We start from the raw sequence: 15290 nt of genomic DNA, 5'->3' as shown, positions 1-15290 counted from the left end.
CCTTTTGGAAAGGAAAGGGGCTGCCCCTCTGCCCCATGCCCACCCACCCAATCTGCTCCCCTCCCCCTCCTCCTCCCCTCCCTGCTCCTCCCCTGGGTCAATGTTGGACTATGACCTGGGAGACCAGGGTATAAATCCCCACAAAGCCATGAAGCTCACTGGGTGACCTTGGGCCAGTCACTGCCTCTCAGCCTCAGAGGAAGGCAATGGTAAAACCACCTCTGAATACCGTTTACCATGAAAACCCTATTCATAGGGTCACCATAAGTCGGGATCGACTTGAAGGCAGTCCATTTCCATTTTCAAACATGATTGCGCAGAAGTAAATCCCATTGAACTCAAAAAGTACTGAAACGATCAAACCCACCGTTTCTTCTCCTCCTATCCCCTCTCTCTTGCCCCTTCCCTCCCCCTTCCTTTGCCCCTCACTCCCCATCCCCTTCCAATCCCCTCCTTCCCCTTTCCACTCTTCCCCCTCTCCTTCCTCCTCCCCATGGTGAGTTTTACCTATCTTAAGCATGATTGCACAGGAGTAAATACTATTGAACTCTATAAGCATGCAAATGATCAAACCTGCCCTCCCCAACCCTCCCCCTTCCTTTGCCCCCCTCCAATTTGCTCCTTCCCCTTCCCCCTCCCCTCCCCCTCCTCCTTCCCCATGGTCAGATTTACCTATCCTAACCATGATTGCATAGGAGTAAATCCCATTGAATTCAGTAAGCATGCAAATGATCAAACCTGCCTTTCCTCTCCCTTCTCCCCTCCCCTCTTCCTTCTTCCTCCTCCCCTGCCCACTCCAGCCCTCTCTCCCTCCCCCCGGTCAGTTTTACCTATCCTAAGCATAACTGCATGGTAGTAAATCCCACTGAACTCAATAAACATGCAAAAGATCAAACCTGTCCTTCTCCTTCCTACTCCCATCCTCCTCCTCCCCTTCGCCTGTGAAAGACCAACCCAAATTGTGTTTGCATTTTGACAAATTTGTAGGGCAGTACAATAACTCAGAGAGGAGGTCCAGTCTTCTGCTCCCCTGGTGCATTCACTCTAGCTGCCCAATTTCCCGTCTTTTTAAAGTTTGATAGAAAGATCTGTGGGCTATAGGTATGTTCTAAAGCCACAAGTTTTTTTTGTCTTTTAGTGAATAATAGGTTTAGAAAGAAGTGAGAAGTCTTTGCCAAGTTTTCCAGTGAATTTAGTAAAATTTAAATTACTGTGTCTACAACTAATGCCTACCAAGATTTTTTCCAAATCTTGTGCGAGTTTGTTTAAATGCTGTGAGATACATCTATAACCAGTGATAGTTACTACTGAATAAGGACTAAGGAAATATACAATCACTGGGCACAAATTATTGGGAGTGTCTCCCACCATTCTCCTATTTAAATAAAAAGGACTTTTATTTAAATAAAAAGAGCTTATTCTTACTACTGTTCCTATTCCTTTCCGGTGGCATGATCTTTGTAAATATGTACATTAACTAGGCCATATAAATGGCCTATAGCTACATTAATCACAGGAAGTAAATTAGGATTGGTTCAATATGAAATAGATTGATGTTCATTTCCTAAATTTTTTTTTTTCAGAGTCAATTTCTCCCATGTTTAGATTGTTTGTATGGCTTAAAAGAGTATCTTTATTACATAGATGAAGAAAATCCCTTTTTAAAAAAAATTGTTTATTTTACCAAGTCGCAAACTATTAAAATAAACCATTAAGTGTTCTTCTTTCCTTAGTAGCCAAAATGTGAAACAACAGCCACTTGCTGAGTAGGGATGGAACTTTCTGAAATTTTTGATGTAGAGTTTATCCTCATGGATTTTTTCTAATTCCCATCTCGTGCCTTGATCCCAGCAGGATTATAGCCATCCCTCACCCTATTTTACAAAAAATACAAATAATTCTTGCATATTATATTCATAATTATGTAGATTATTATATGAGTTATACAAGTAATTCTTGCATATTATATTCATGTAGATTTATATGAGTTATCGTATGCATTATACTATATTATACATTGCAGCACATAAAGAGATACATGCAACAATAGATATAATTGTATAAAAATACTTAGGTATTCATAAAATCATGCTGCAGAAATATAGTACAGCATGGGGCTTAACTCTTTCATATTTATTATAAGTATAATGTACATATTTTTGTGCGTATAACTTTGTGTATAATTAGATTAGCAATGGCAATCCATGAGTGGCTTGGACGTAAATGGGCACTCAATGCAAGAGGCAATCTGAGGTAGGCAAAGCTCCATTGAGTCAGAACTGCCACATTTTGTGTATGAATATGTTCAAAATGGGTTCATCCTCTATATCGCTGAGTACACCAAGCTAATAGTGTACAATCTGGTATTATCTGTTGACATAAGGAGATTTTATTCAGGCAAATAGTCTCCCAGATTTTGATTGCTTTTGAGATGCAGATTTAACATTTTTTACCACTTAGTCAAGTTCAAAACTAGGCATATAAATTAATTGCAGCTAGGTGGCATCACATTAGATAACATAATTCTAAACACATTGCTTTGGATCTTAACTTCTTTGACCAGAGCTCCATTCATGGAATAGAGCCTTCTCCTCTTCCTTGACTGTTTCAGATCTCTGTGACATGCCCCCCCCCAGCAGTCCCGAGGCCATGCTTTGATACAGCATGGGATCTGACACAGAGGGCTGCAGCAGGAAAGTGGATCTGGTAAAAATTGGGGACTCCCACAACACATGAAAGGCAATGCTTCCTGCTCATTCCACAGCACCATTTGATCCAATCTAAATACTTAGAAGTAAATGCCAGTGATTTGAACAGACCTGCTTCTACATGTGTGGATGGTGTGACTCACAAATTTGGGAAATATTTGTTTAAATTTTCTATCACACTCCAGATTTTTTTTTCTTTGTCTGTCCTAAAGATAACTTTTTGTATAAATAAACAGTTTAACAGGTAGCGTTGGTAGGGAAAATCTATGTTGTATGTATGAGTGAATGAAGACTGCAATGGCAGAGCCTTTTGTCGTGCCCTGGATTTATGAATGAAAGTGCTCATATCCTAAATAGACTAGGATTTGTGAACTATGAATGGATTGCTCCTATAAATGGGTCAGAGTGTTCTGAAATTATCAGGGCAAAACTTTATTTTGGTTCTAAAGGAGCAGGAGCAGAGTATCATAATGGTGGAAGGCAAATATTTGCAATTAAGATTGGTCAGATGTTTTAATTTTAATTTTGGTCCCTTCCTAATCATATTAAATGTAATCACTGGGAACAGTGGAGAATGGTGGCTCCGATGTCAGTGCGGCAGACAATCCACTCTGGGTTTTAGTCTGAACTTTCAAGGAGCTGTCCAAGGTGCTGAGCCTACTTTGGGAATAGGTTTCTATACCTTGGGTGGCTCCTTGAAAGGTTGCACTAAAAACTAGAGCAGATTCACTGCTGCACTGACATCAGGGCCACCAGTCTCCACTGTCCGGGGGAAGGGAAAATAATTATTTTACAATGAGTGGCAAACATAATTGTTCTCTTGAACATAATATTTGATATTGAATAGTGAAAATATACTCACACAGGGTGAGCAAAGAGACACGGTACTCTGAGTACACAGGCCATCCTCTCACCTTTGCTCTTTCAACACCAAAAGGATCACACAATCCATCAGGAACTGCCTGCACATGCTTCCTGAAATGAACAGGGTTTATACATCAGCACAGCTTTATACAGCAATTGGTGACATAGAGCTGTTCTTCTAAGAGAAGTATGGTTGAGAGTCAAAGGCAAGAAGAAATAACAATGCATGATACCAAGGATGGGAAACCTGTGGCCCTCCAGATGTTGTTGAACTTCACCTCCTGTCAACCTCTATCAGCATGGTCAAGGATGTCAGCATGGTCAACCTCTTGCAAGGATGACCGATGGCCATAGGTTCCCCATCCCTGCACTATTCAATAAATTTATTTCTTTACAATTATCTGGTTTATGCTATCTAATCTACCTTCTCTCCCTCACTGTCAAAGCTGTCAGTCAAAAGAAAAAAATAAAAGATGAGTGCCAGGACTCCTGAATGCATTCAGGCTACCTGAATGCATTACATATGGATTGCATTTGGCTAGTCTGATCAACAGCCCTACCACCACCACTGTCCCAGCCACCCAAGCAACCAACCTTTTCTTCACCCAAAACTCTATCTCACTGAATCTGCATTCCTTGACTGTTTGGGAACCTTGATTTCTGCTTGTCTTTTTATTTATTTATTTATTTATTTATTTTATTCGATTTTTATACCGCCCAAAGCCAGAGGCTCTCTGGGCGGTGCACAGCAAAGAGTAATACAGTACAATAAATGCAATAAAATAGCAATAAGACACTAAAAACATACATTTTAAACAGTTAACAGCCTGGTATACAATTAACAACAATAAAATATGATTAAAATGTTAAAATGCCTGGGAAAATAAAAAGGTTTTAACCTGGCGCCGAAAGGATAGAAGTGTAGGCGCCAGGCGCACCTCGTCGGCAAATCTATTCCATAGTTCGGGGGCCACCACTGAAAAGGCCCTAGATCTCATTACAACCCTCCGAGCCTCTCTGTGAGTCGGGACTCGGAGGAGGGCCTTTGATGTTGAACATAGTGAGCGGGTAGGTTCATATCGGGAGAGGCGTTCCGCCAGGTATTGTGGTCCCGCACAGTGTAAGGCTTTATAAGTCAAAACTAGCACTTTGAATTTGGCCCGGAAACAAATTTCCTGCTCTTCACTTTTCCCTTGATTCTGTTCTCTTCACAGAATTCTACCATAGATATGCTTGGTTCTATCATTCTCTGTTTTCTCTGGTGTTCCTGGGTATGATCCTGCATCACAACACCTTCCCTAGACCTGATTTTATTTTGCTGCCTTCCTGAATCCAAGTCTGCCACAGATCTGATCCTGCAAAATCCTGATCACCTAGCTAAGAGCCTACCCACCCTTTGGGCTATCCGTTGCTGACAATTGATTTCATATGTTTTTAGAGTTTTCTTCTGCATAAGAAAGCATGTGTTCTTAAATTGTTTTTTAAAAAATGTGTTTTTAAATTTGTATATTTGTTTTTAATTGTTGTAAACCACCCAGAGAGCTTCGGCTATGGGGCGGTATATAAATGTAATAAATAAATAAATAAACAGTAGCTGCTCAAACTTTAATTGAGCAAAAATGTTTTATCAATGAAGAAAGATAGCTGAAATCTCAGCTGCAACAGTGATGAAGTTTGGGGAATTTTTTTTACTACAATTCTCCAGCAAATTTCACCTTAAAAAAAACCCCTATATCTCATAGTTTGCTCTTTTTATAAAGTTGGGGAGCTTTTAGCATATTGTATAGCACAGAACAACAATTGTAGGCTTGTACAAAAATAACAGTTTGTTTGAATTTGGAAGTCTCTGTCATTGCTATTCAGTGACTGTAATTATATTTGAGGCTTTGTTGTTTCTAGGAAAGAGGTGAACAGTCTTTATCACTCCCTGGATGGCCACCTTCTTCAACCACTTCACGATCCATGTCCCCTATTTCTCCTGTGATGTTCCAGCCTGGTCCTGATTATTTCAACAAACCACCTCCAGCAGCTGACAAGCCTGGGAAGAGGCTAACTCCTTGGGAGGCAGCAGCCAAGTCGCCTCTTGGCCTTGTGGATGATGCTTTTGGCCCCCAGACCATTCAAGAGTCGATTGTTGCAAATGTCGTGTCAGCCGCTCGCAGGAAAACGTTACCTGCACCACCAGATGAGTGGAAACAAAAAGTGGCTTATGAGCATCCTGCTCCAAGTGCCCATACCAAATTAGCTTCATTTGGAAGGGGCCATTCAGCTGCATCATTCCCTGCAAAGAACACAATGTCTGCTCCTAGCTCCACTGCCCACAGCGGCTCTCATTTGCAGTATGTATACTATGGCCAACGTGCCCGGACTGTTCCTGATATGGTCTCCATGGATTCCAGGTCTGATTACTGCCTGTCTGTAGCCGACTCCAACTATAATCCACATCCAAAGGGATGGAGGCGCCAAACATGAAAAGCAAAAGACCCTGCCTTGGTTTCTCTTCCTGCCATTCTACAAGTCTTAGAGTCTAGGGTGAATTGAAAATGGGAAGAAGTGGACTATGTGGGACAAATGTTTCCTGGGCTGACAATATCTTGACAAAAGAGATCAAGAGTTATCTAGAGTGGAGCACAGTATCCATAACGTGTTTAGTCTTCCCATAGCACAACAGGTTTTGACCCCAGCTTAAAAGCTTCGCTCTCTCTCCTCTCTCTGTCCCTCTGTGTTTTAAGAGGAAGTCAGATCTGTGTAAGTTCAAAGTACAAAGTGGTGCTTCTATAGGAGAAAGCTTCAGCTGGGAAGAGTGCAACAACTGTGGAATTGGAATATTTGTAAATTAACCAATGAGCCTTTATCAAGAATGTATTCTTAGGGCTCTTGAAAAAGCTTTCTTTCCAGTTTCTATCCTAACCTGCCTGCAGCTGGTTAAATGTCCATCTCTATGTGCTGGCCACTCAGTGGTGTTAATGAAACTCCCTGGTCTCCTTTTTGTGTAACTGTCATCACTGTCTTAAAACAGTTTAGCTGTGGTGTTTGATTTTTCACTAAGCCAAATAGGGCTTTTCCTAGCAAATAACTGGCTAGGGGAGGGCAGAAATGAGCAAAGCTTTCCTAGGCCTGGGGGTAGCCTCCAGGTGTTTGATTCCAGTTGCCGTCAGCCCTAGCCACCATGGTCTGGGCATTGTAGTCCAGCAACATCTGGAGTCCTCAATGCTGGCTATCACTATGTTAGGCTTATGCATCCTAAACTTTAGAGAAGGAATCATGGATCTATGTAGAACACATGCTTTGCATACAGAAGATCCCAGGTTCACTCCATGGCATCTCCAGCTATAAGGATCAGGTAGCAGGTGATGGGAAATCTTTCTCTGTGAGATCCCAGAGAACCATTGCCAGTCAAAGTAGATAATACTGGGCTAAATGAAGAAATAATCTAATGGTATAAGTCAGCTTTCTAAACTCATGCATAAACTGATGCTGAGCTCTGCTCCCACTTCCATGCACAGCCCTAAATATAAATATAAAACCACTTTTTACAAGCACTTTTCACTTATCCAATTTTCCTGAATGTCCTCAGTATTCCAAACTAATGCTTATGTTTAGAACCACATAAAGCAATACTACAGTTAAAGGATGAAAAACATACATACTCTGCTCTGTATGTATTAGGTGTGTTCAGAGACTGCAAGATGTGCCTTGTGTCTGTAGCATTTGGAAGCAGCCTGAGCTGTTTTGGATGCACTCTGTGTTTGTCCAATGCGATTTGTTATTTGGATCCAAATCTGATCTGTTAAATCAAAGCCCTGTTTTGCCCTCCTTGACTATAATGGGGAATCTAAAAACAGCTATAGCTTTTTTCCTTTTTCACATAAGTGGGTGAAATTTGCAGGTAAAGGAGTCCCTATAGAGTGGATTAAGTCTGCCAAATTTTAGGCACAGCCATCGAGATGTTTTCATGCAGAGTCCCTTTAAAACTGTTTTAAAAAGGAAAAGGCTGGAACGTTTCTATTTTCTGCGGAAATTTGATGCAAATCCTAGGTATGGTCAACCCTTCTGAGGTGACCTGCCAAATTTCAGAAAGATAGGTGCCATGGTTCTCCCACAAGGGCAGATTTTTCCATTTTGAGGGGGAATAAAAATCACTCCCCTAGGGTTTTTTGAGGGAGAGGATATGAGGGAGGTGCCCCTGGGTAAGAAACTTGAAAAATCAGACAAATAGGTCTAGGAGTTATTGTGCTAGGGTCAGTGTTCTTCAACCTTGGGTCCCCAGATGTTGTTGGACTTCAGCTCCCATCACACCTGACAACTGGCTAAACTGGCTACGGATGATAGGAATTATAGTCCAGCAACATCTGGGGACTTAATGCTGAAAAACATTGCGCTAGGTGATTTTACCTTGATTATAAAAAATGGAAAAGTCAGTTTTTTTCTCACCCCCCTCCTTTTTGGGAATATCCTCCATCCTCCATGAAGAAAAGAGAGTGCTATGATTTTTAATTGTTAAGAAAAAAACTCTTGGGAAAGAAGATAATAATAATCTGGTTATGTGCTTACAGCCATAAAGTCAGAGCAGGCAACTTTAATGCCCCTCCCCCAAATCACTGTGATTGGAGTTCACTGGGAAAATAATCACTGTGATTAAAAGCTAGACCTGTCTGTCAAAATCAAGGATCGTCTCCTCTCTACTTCCCTCCCTCTCCACTCCCTCCCCTCTCGAACTCTGTGCATTTCCCCAGTCAGTTTGGTTTTATGTCTCAGAAAAGAAAGGGGAAGGGGAAATGGACAAGTGTTTAACTGTATGGAAAAACTGAGGTAACAGAGCTAGTTGGAAGGTTGGACACTCCCTGATCTGACTCATCATACCTTGTCAATGGCACAATCTGATTAGGTAACATGAAGACTACCTCAAATCACCCCAATTTGCCTCATTCTTTGGAGCACACATGTAGCTGATGCATAACCCTGGAAGAATGTTAATGAAATCAGCAGAGTAAGTTCTGACAATTTCTTAAAGGGCAGGAAAATGATTATTGCCAAAAATAATCATAAAGTCATCATATAAATTATCTAAAATTAACAAAAGTATTCAAATCAAAGAGATATCTTCAAAACATAAACCAGTCACTACACTCTTCAAACATTTTTCTTTTCTTTTCCCAGCTTTGGCAAAGGCATGAACAGTGTCATTTTTAACAGGAGCTCAAGATGGCCTATATCAGTCTTTGCCAACCTGATACCTTCTAGATGTGGCTCAGTACAACTCCCATCAGCCCCAGCTTACAGCAGCTGATGGGAGTCGTAGTCCATACCATCTGGAGGGCACTAAGTTGGTGAAGGCTGGCATACATACATGGGTCTCTCCCCTCCCATCTTTAGAACAACAACCCTGTGAGAAAGATAAGTCTGACTGGCCAAAAATCACCCAGTGAATTTCATGGCTAAATTTGTAAGACTAATCTCCCAAGAACGTATGCCAAAGGCATTGGGTAGAGCCTGGTACATGTAGAAATTATTTCTAGCATTTGAACACTGTGTGTGTGGGGGGGTGAGGATGACCTCAAGATGACAAGGTAGATAACGTAACTGAAAAGCAATGCTTCAGATTTCATTAGGAGTTGGAGGCAACATTTATGTAATACACAGAGAAGTTGCATTTGTTTGTGAAATGTGAACCTTGTTAATCATGCAGTGGCTCACATTCTCTTGTGTCACTACTAGTAGATGAACATTTGCCATGGGACTTCTGATTTAGCAAGAGATCAGAACAAGGATATAGAGTAGCCTTCCCCAACCTATTGCCCTCCACTGCTGGCTGGGGCTGATGGGAGTTTTGCTCCAAAACATCTGGAAGGCAACAGTTTGGGGAAGGCTGATATAGATCAAGAATGAATTGTAGGAAGTCAGTTTTGTATAGAAGTAGGTCTATGTTAAGTGTTCAATGGTTCGAGTCCAGTTTAAAGTAACTCTTATGGAGACATACATTAAAATATGCATTATTTTTAGCCAGGGGCAGCTAACCTGGCATCCTCTAGATGTCTGAGTAGAAGTCCCATGACTTCTGATTATTGGCCATGCTGGCTGAGGATGATGGAAGCTGTAGTTCACAACATCTCGAGAGTATCACATTGGCTATCCCTGGTTTAACCAAAGTCAGGGACAGCTCAAAACATTTTCTTGTCTGAAGCAGAAGACAAGATGACACCCCACATTCCAAGTATACAAGTTGGCAGTTGAAGTTTACTCCACCACCATACCTATGGAAAAGACTAGCATAAAGGGAACAGGGCAGTCATATGTCACATGTACCCCAGTCTTCTAAACACAGAGATGGGGAAGCTGTGGCCCTCTGGATGTTTTTTTGGACTCCAATTCCCATCAGCCCCAATCAACACGACCAATTGCAAAGGATGATGGAAGTTGTAGTCCAGCAACACCTGAAGGGCCACAAGTTCCCATTCAGGCTTTTACATCTTGGTACTGTTCCTCAGCAGGCTGAGGCAGCTACTGTACTTTATTCTGCCAGGACCAGCCCTGACCAAAGTACATGGTTTTTAAGCCACTTGAAATGCACAGACTCAATGTGGACTGGGTAATTTATTTTTTAAAACATATTGTATGTAAACCATTGAAGTGAACTTCACACAGGAAGGATAAAGGATCCAGGATTTAAATGTCATAACCATAACTTAACAGTATATAAGGGTATGTATGTCTTGAAGCTTCTAGGAATCGCTTTGTGCTTTAGACTGTGATCCTAACCATACTTACATTACCGCTGAAGCTAACAGAACTAAGCAAATGTATTTGAGACTGATGTGCTGGTGAATTGTTGCTCATAGTATGTCCCAAGTGATCAGGTTTCTGTTCTGAAATGTTTTGCTTTTATGTTGGGACCGTGATTAATCAGCTTCCTTAAAATAAGAATGTAGCCAAACACAGCTGTGGGACACCCCTTCCATTACTCAGTATTGAAAAAAACAACTTTGTATGTTTTCTTTGTAAATATTTGTGTGAAGCCCAATACAACATAGATAAAAGCACAAAATATTATCTCATCTGAACATAGATATCTAAGGCTCCTTCAAATGATTTCCCCATCACAACATGATTCCCTTGAAGGCCTGGGGAGATGGTTGTCTTTTAGTGCAGAATGTTCTAGGTTTACCTTCTGCTTCCCGAGAACTCTGAGAGCAATAACCCTGAGGCTTGCCATTTATGAGTCCATCATATCACACAACATGGCAGACCAGAGAGATGTCATGAGATAATCAGGGGATTGTGTATGCCTAGGTATCATGTGATGGAACTTGTACAAAATGTTACAAAGATTTAGCTCTAGCTGAGTGGGGCCACTCTAGAAACTGTGTGGTTTGAGGCTTCAAAGCCACGGCCCCACTGAATTCAATGAGTGCATTTTCTTCTCTTGACCCTAGGGTTTTCAAAATTAATCATATCCAAAACATTGGACAGGCTATGCTAAGAGATAAAGCCATGACTTGAAATTCTACTTGCAAAAAACCCCACCTTGAAATATTTCTGTTATGAGACAAATCAGAGATCATAGTTAAACGGGGATTTAAACCCATCTTTCTGTTGGCCTTGCTCACACAGCAGCACATAGTCAACTATAGAATTTGCTGTCAAGATTTGGTGATTATGGCCACCAACTTAAAGGGATTTAGAAGAGGACTAAATAAATACATAGACAAAGTAGCTGCCATGTTCACAGAGGAGACCCCTCTGTTTGATGGACCGTCCGGTCCAAGTTCAGTTTAAAGACAAAGAATCCAAAAAAGGAAGGATAAGGGCCTTGAAGTTGTCTATCAATAGTTAGCACCTGGGCAGCAGACAGAATTGGCACACAGGCCACCTGGTCACTGTCTTCCCCATTATGGTGAAATGTATTGTATTTCTTGTTTAAATAATAGTAATTATTTCTAGATTTGTAAATCTTATGTAAATCTGTTATTTCTTTTGTCCTCTTTTTTGATGAAGCATTTCCTTTTTGGTGATCTGTGAGTGGCCTCCCTTTTCTTGGAGGATAAGGCTATCAATTGTTATCAAATTATGGCTATATACTACCCCCAGGATCAAAGACAGTGTGCTTGTGAGAACTAGTCACTGGGAAACAAAAGCAGGATTGGTCTATTGCCCTCATATCCTGTTTGTAGGCTTCCCAATGGCATCTGGTTGGCCATTTCAGGGGGAAAAAAGGATGCTGGACTAGGTAGGCCTCTGATCCTGCAGGGCTTTTCATGTTAGGTTCTTATGGTCAGTTCTGGATGAGGTTTTGTATGGAAAATATTTCCTCCCCCAGCCCAACTGTGTTTAAAGTAAACATGAACCAGAGAAAGATAAGACTACTAAAGCCCCATTGAAATTGGTACAACATAAGTATGCTTAATACTGGTGAATAGATCCCTTTAAGACTGTAAACCTAAGTACACTCCCTTGAGAATAAATCCTGTGGAACTCAGTGAGACTTACTTCAAAGAAGACATACATAAGGTTGCACTTGCACATGTAACATTCCATAAGACGAATTTGTACTTTTCATACTGATGAAATTACTAATCCACCACAGGCTTGATTTTTACACCTAGGTCCTAATCCTGTCCTTGTGGCTTTATTGGAATTGCAAATAGGGTGGCCACCGAGTTGTTGCTTCTGCCCTGACAAAAATTCTGTGCCTTTAACAGCTGTGCAAAAGTTAGAAATGCATAGCTGCTCCCCAACATTCAGCTGAATTTCTGCCAGTTTTTTGAGAATTTAAAAGATGGAGATTTTGAAACTACTGTGTACCTTTTACACACACACACACACACACCCCTCCAGTACTTTGCCCATGAAAAAAGGGAAGCTAGGAAAACAAGTGTAAATATTTTAAGGTTTGCATTGAGTCAGATTATATTCATAAAGTGTATGCTAACCACACAAGCAAAAACATTAAGCTGCCTCCTACTGCTGTGCTTTACGGCTGAAGCATACATTTAAATTCTTTTCTGAAAATCTAGGTATGTCATTTTGCCTGCTGGCAAAGAAGCTATTCTCATGCAAAAAAGTCTGCTTGAGTGTTTTTAAGAAAGTTTTATTATTGTGCAGAGAGAATGTCTTGTTGACCTAGGAGCTTAGATTTTGCAAGGTTTATTGTAACTAATTTGGTGAGGAATTGCACTGTGCTTTGCTCTGATCAATTTAGATCAGTTTCTCTTAAATGCCATTACATTGTTTATGAAACCACAGTGGAGAAAGACATATGATATAGTGCTTTTTAGATTAACCTGGTGGAACAAAAAGCAAAAGTTGTAGGAGATCAGATTAGAGAGTGGAAAGTAGAAGATAAGAGTCAGATTGGTAGTGAACACCACTTAAAAAGCTGACAGGTGTGGATGTGTAGTGATTTGTGTCTACACTGATGGTGTCTGGTATCCCTACTATTTCCACAGTGTGATTCACTGTCTGAGCACATATACGGTGCTCAACTGGATTACTCCACTGTGTGTGACCATGAAATCACTATGGAAGGCTATTTAACACATGCAGGCTGATACACATTTTAACTGTCAGACTGTAAAAGCAAAGCTTCCAGAGGAGCATTTTAAAAAGACTTGATAATATAGAGGAAAACATTGAACGTTGGAAGAAGCATTGCTTAAAACATTGACAATTGATGCACAATTGATGCTGAATGTAAAATAGAAACACAGCTATCTTAAGATCCCATTTATTACTGAAGTAACTGTGCAGCAACCATTAGAAGGAAAATCCGGAGGAATTAAATAGCTTGTGTTGTTGTGTAGTGCATAGTTTGGTTTAGCATTACATCTGAAGCTGACACATGGTTTGTTTCCCCCAATCAAATCATGGGCAGTAAGAAACTCTGTATCCTTTCCTTTTGTTTGCACTGTGCATTTCCTTCCAGCCCTGCTTCTGGGGAAACACTTTAAAAAAATTGAAATAGATATATGTGAGTTCTGAACATCCACCCAAGTACTTCTTACTTTTTTCTGTGCCTGTGTGTAAAGGGCCAGATCTTATCATCTATCTAAGGAAGAAAGTACTCCAGCAGTGTTCAGGTAGCTGTCATCAACATCCAACAGATTCTTACATCTCAGAGATTTCTGCATAAAAAATGCCAGAGATTCTAAATATGCAAGAGTTACTGAAACTTAAGTTTCTGTGTTTATACTAGAAGGAAGATAGCTTACTTTTGTGTTTGTTTTGATTAGCTTCAGTGCAAATTAATACCTATTGCCACTGCCTTTGCATAACAGGTCAGATTTATACTCTAATTACGTAATTGTATTTTCACTTTCACCAGGTGTTAGGTTGACAGAGAAGGACACTTTGTTAGAATGCATGACAGAGATGTAAGATTGTATCATCTAATAAAAATGATTTTACCAATTAGATGGAAGACCTCATTTTATTCTCTCCCCATTCATGTTTGCCTGGACATAATTTTGAATCATAATAAAGCTTAATAAAACTACAGAACACAGACAACATTAGTTTCTGCAACATTACCAAACTTTACGGGATACATTTTAATGCATACACAATTCTATGCCAGTATGTGAAATGTCTACACCTCAGAGGCACAGCACATATTTTGCATGCAAAAAGACCCAGGTTCAACCCTTGACATCTTGAAATTTCTTGAAACCAGCATCTGGATATTTGCAGAATTATTTCGTGTGCAGTTTTTGTACATAAACACTGAGGCCTATATTCAAAAGGCCTCTGGGAAAGTTAAACGTAGGAAAGCCTCATTGTACAAGTGGCTGCACTTCCTGGTACTTTAATGCTGGGTAGCTCTTTCTCACACAGCAGAAGCAGATAGACAATACATTTTTAGTGCATACGTGTTTCTGTGTCAGTATGCAAGATGGCTATACCTCAGTGGCAGGGCACATTTTTGCATGCAGAAGGACCCAGGTTCAGTCCCTGGCATCTTGACAATCTGCCTGAAACTCTGAAGAGCTGTTGCCAGTCAGCGTTGCCAGTGGCTTGGTTTCCATATCACTGCAACCTGGGTGTGGGGAACTTCTGGCCCTTCAGAAGTTGCTGAAGTACAACTCCCATAATCCCTGGCCATTGACCATGTTTGCTGGGACGGATGGAACTTATAGTTCAGCAACATCTGGAGGTCCAAAGGTTCCCCACACCTGATGTAAGCCATAATTAAACTAAACTATAGTTTAAACGTGAACTTTCAGTGTGCTGGTGCATGGGGCAAAAATTGTGGGCGCTTTGCTCCATCCCCACTCATTCTGCTGCACCTGCCAAAATGTCCTCTGCCAAAATTTCATCTTCTTCAGAACTATTATAGCCCTGTTCCTTTTTATATGGTGCTCATCTCAGAAGTGTGTAAAATATTTCTTGAATCCCACAGAGGTCTCCAGATAGTACCTGCCAAACAAAGGTTTGAAATGAACTCTCATGTACAGAATTAATTATATGTTACACAACTTTGCCATACATATGTTAAACTAGACGTTACTTAAGACATTCTGTATAACAACTCATAGGTGTATTTTTCCAGTCATTATCGATTGCAGGGACACTAAATTATTGGTGAAGAAGAAAAGTATATTTCTTGGTTCCATAGATTCCAAAATATCTACAGAAATTTGATTAATTTGAGCTGCGTTTTTAGATGTACTCTAATTTTCCTTAGTCAGGAGTCAGAAAAAGCTGCTTACTCCCTGTCAATCT

General features: G+C 40.5%; 1 protein-coding gene across 1 annotated transcript in view; it reads left to right on the top strand.

Annotated features, from left to right (window-relative positions):
- SYNPO2 (synaptopodin 2) overlaps positions 1-13930 on the top strand; it is a 170421-nt gene extending 156491 nt beyond the window's left edge. Inside the window, exon 5 of the mRNA XM_061585263.1 lies at positions 5472-13930. Coding sequence (XP_061441247.1) covers positions 5472-6044 — 573 coding nt within the window. The 3' untranslated portion in view covers positions 6045-13930. The remainder of the gene's footprint in view (positions 1-5471) is intronic.
- The last annotated feature ends 1360 nt before the right edge of the window (positions 13931-15290 follow it).

This window comes from Rhineura floridana, chromosome 9 (assembly GCF_030035675.1).
Source record: "Rhineura floridana isolate rRhiFlo1 chromosome 9, rRhiFlo1.hap2, whole genome shotgun sequence".
Taxonomy (NCBI): Eukaryota; Metazoa; Chordata; class Lepidosauria; order Squamata; family Rhineuridae; genus Rhineura; species Rhineura floridana.
Note: the sequence above shows the minus strand (reverse complement) of the source record. Positions and strands in the feature narration are given on the sequence as shown.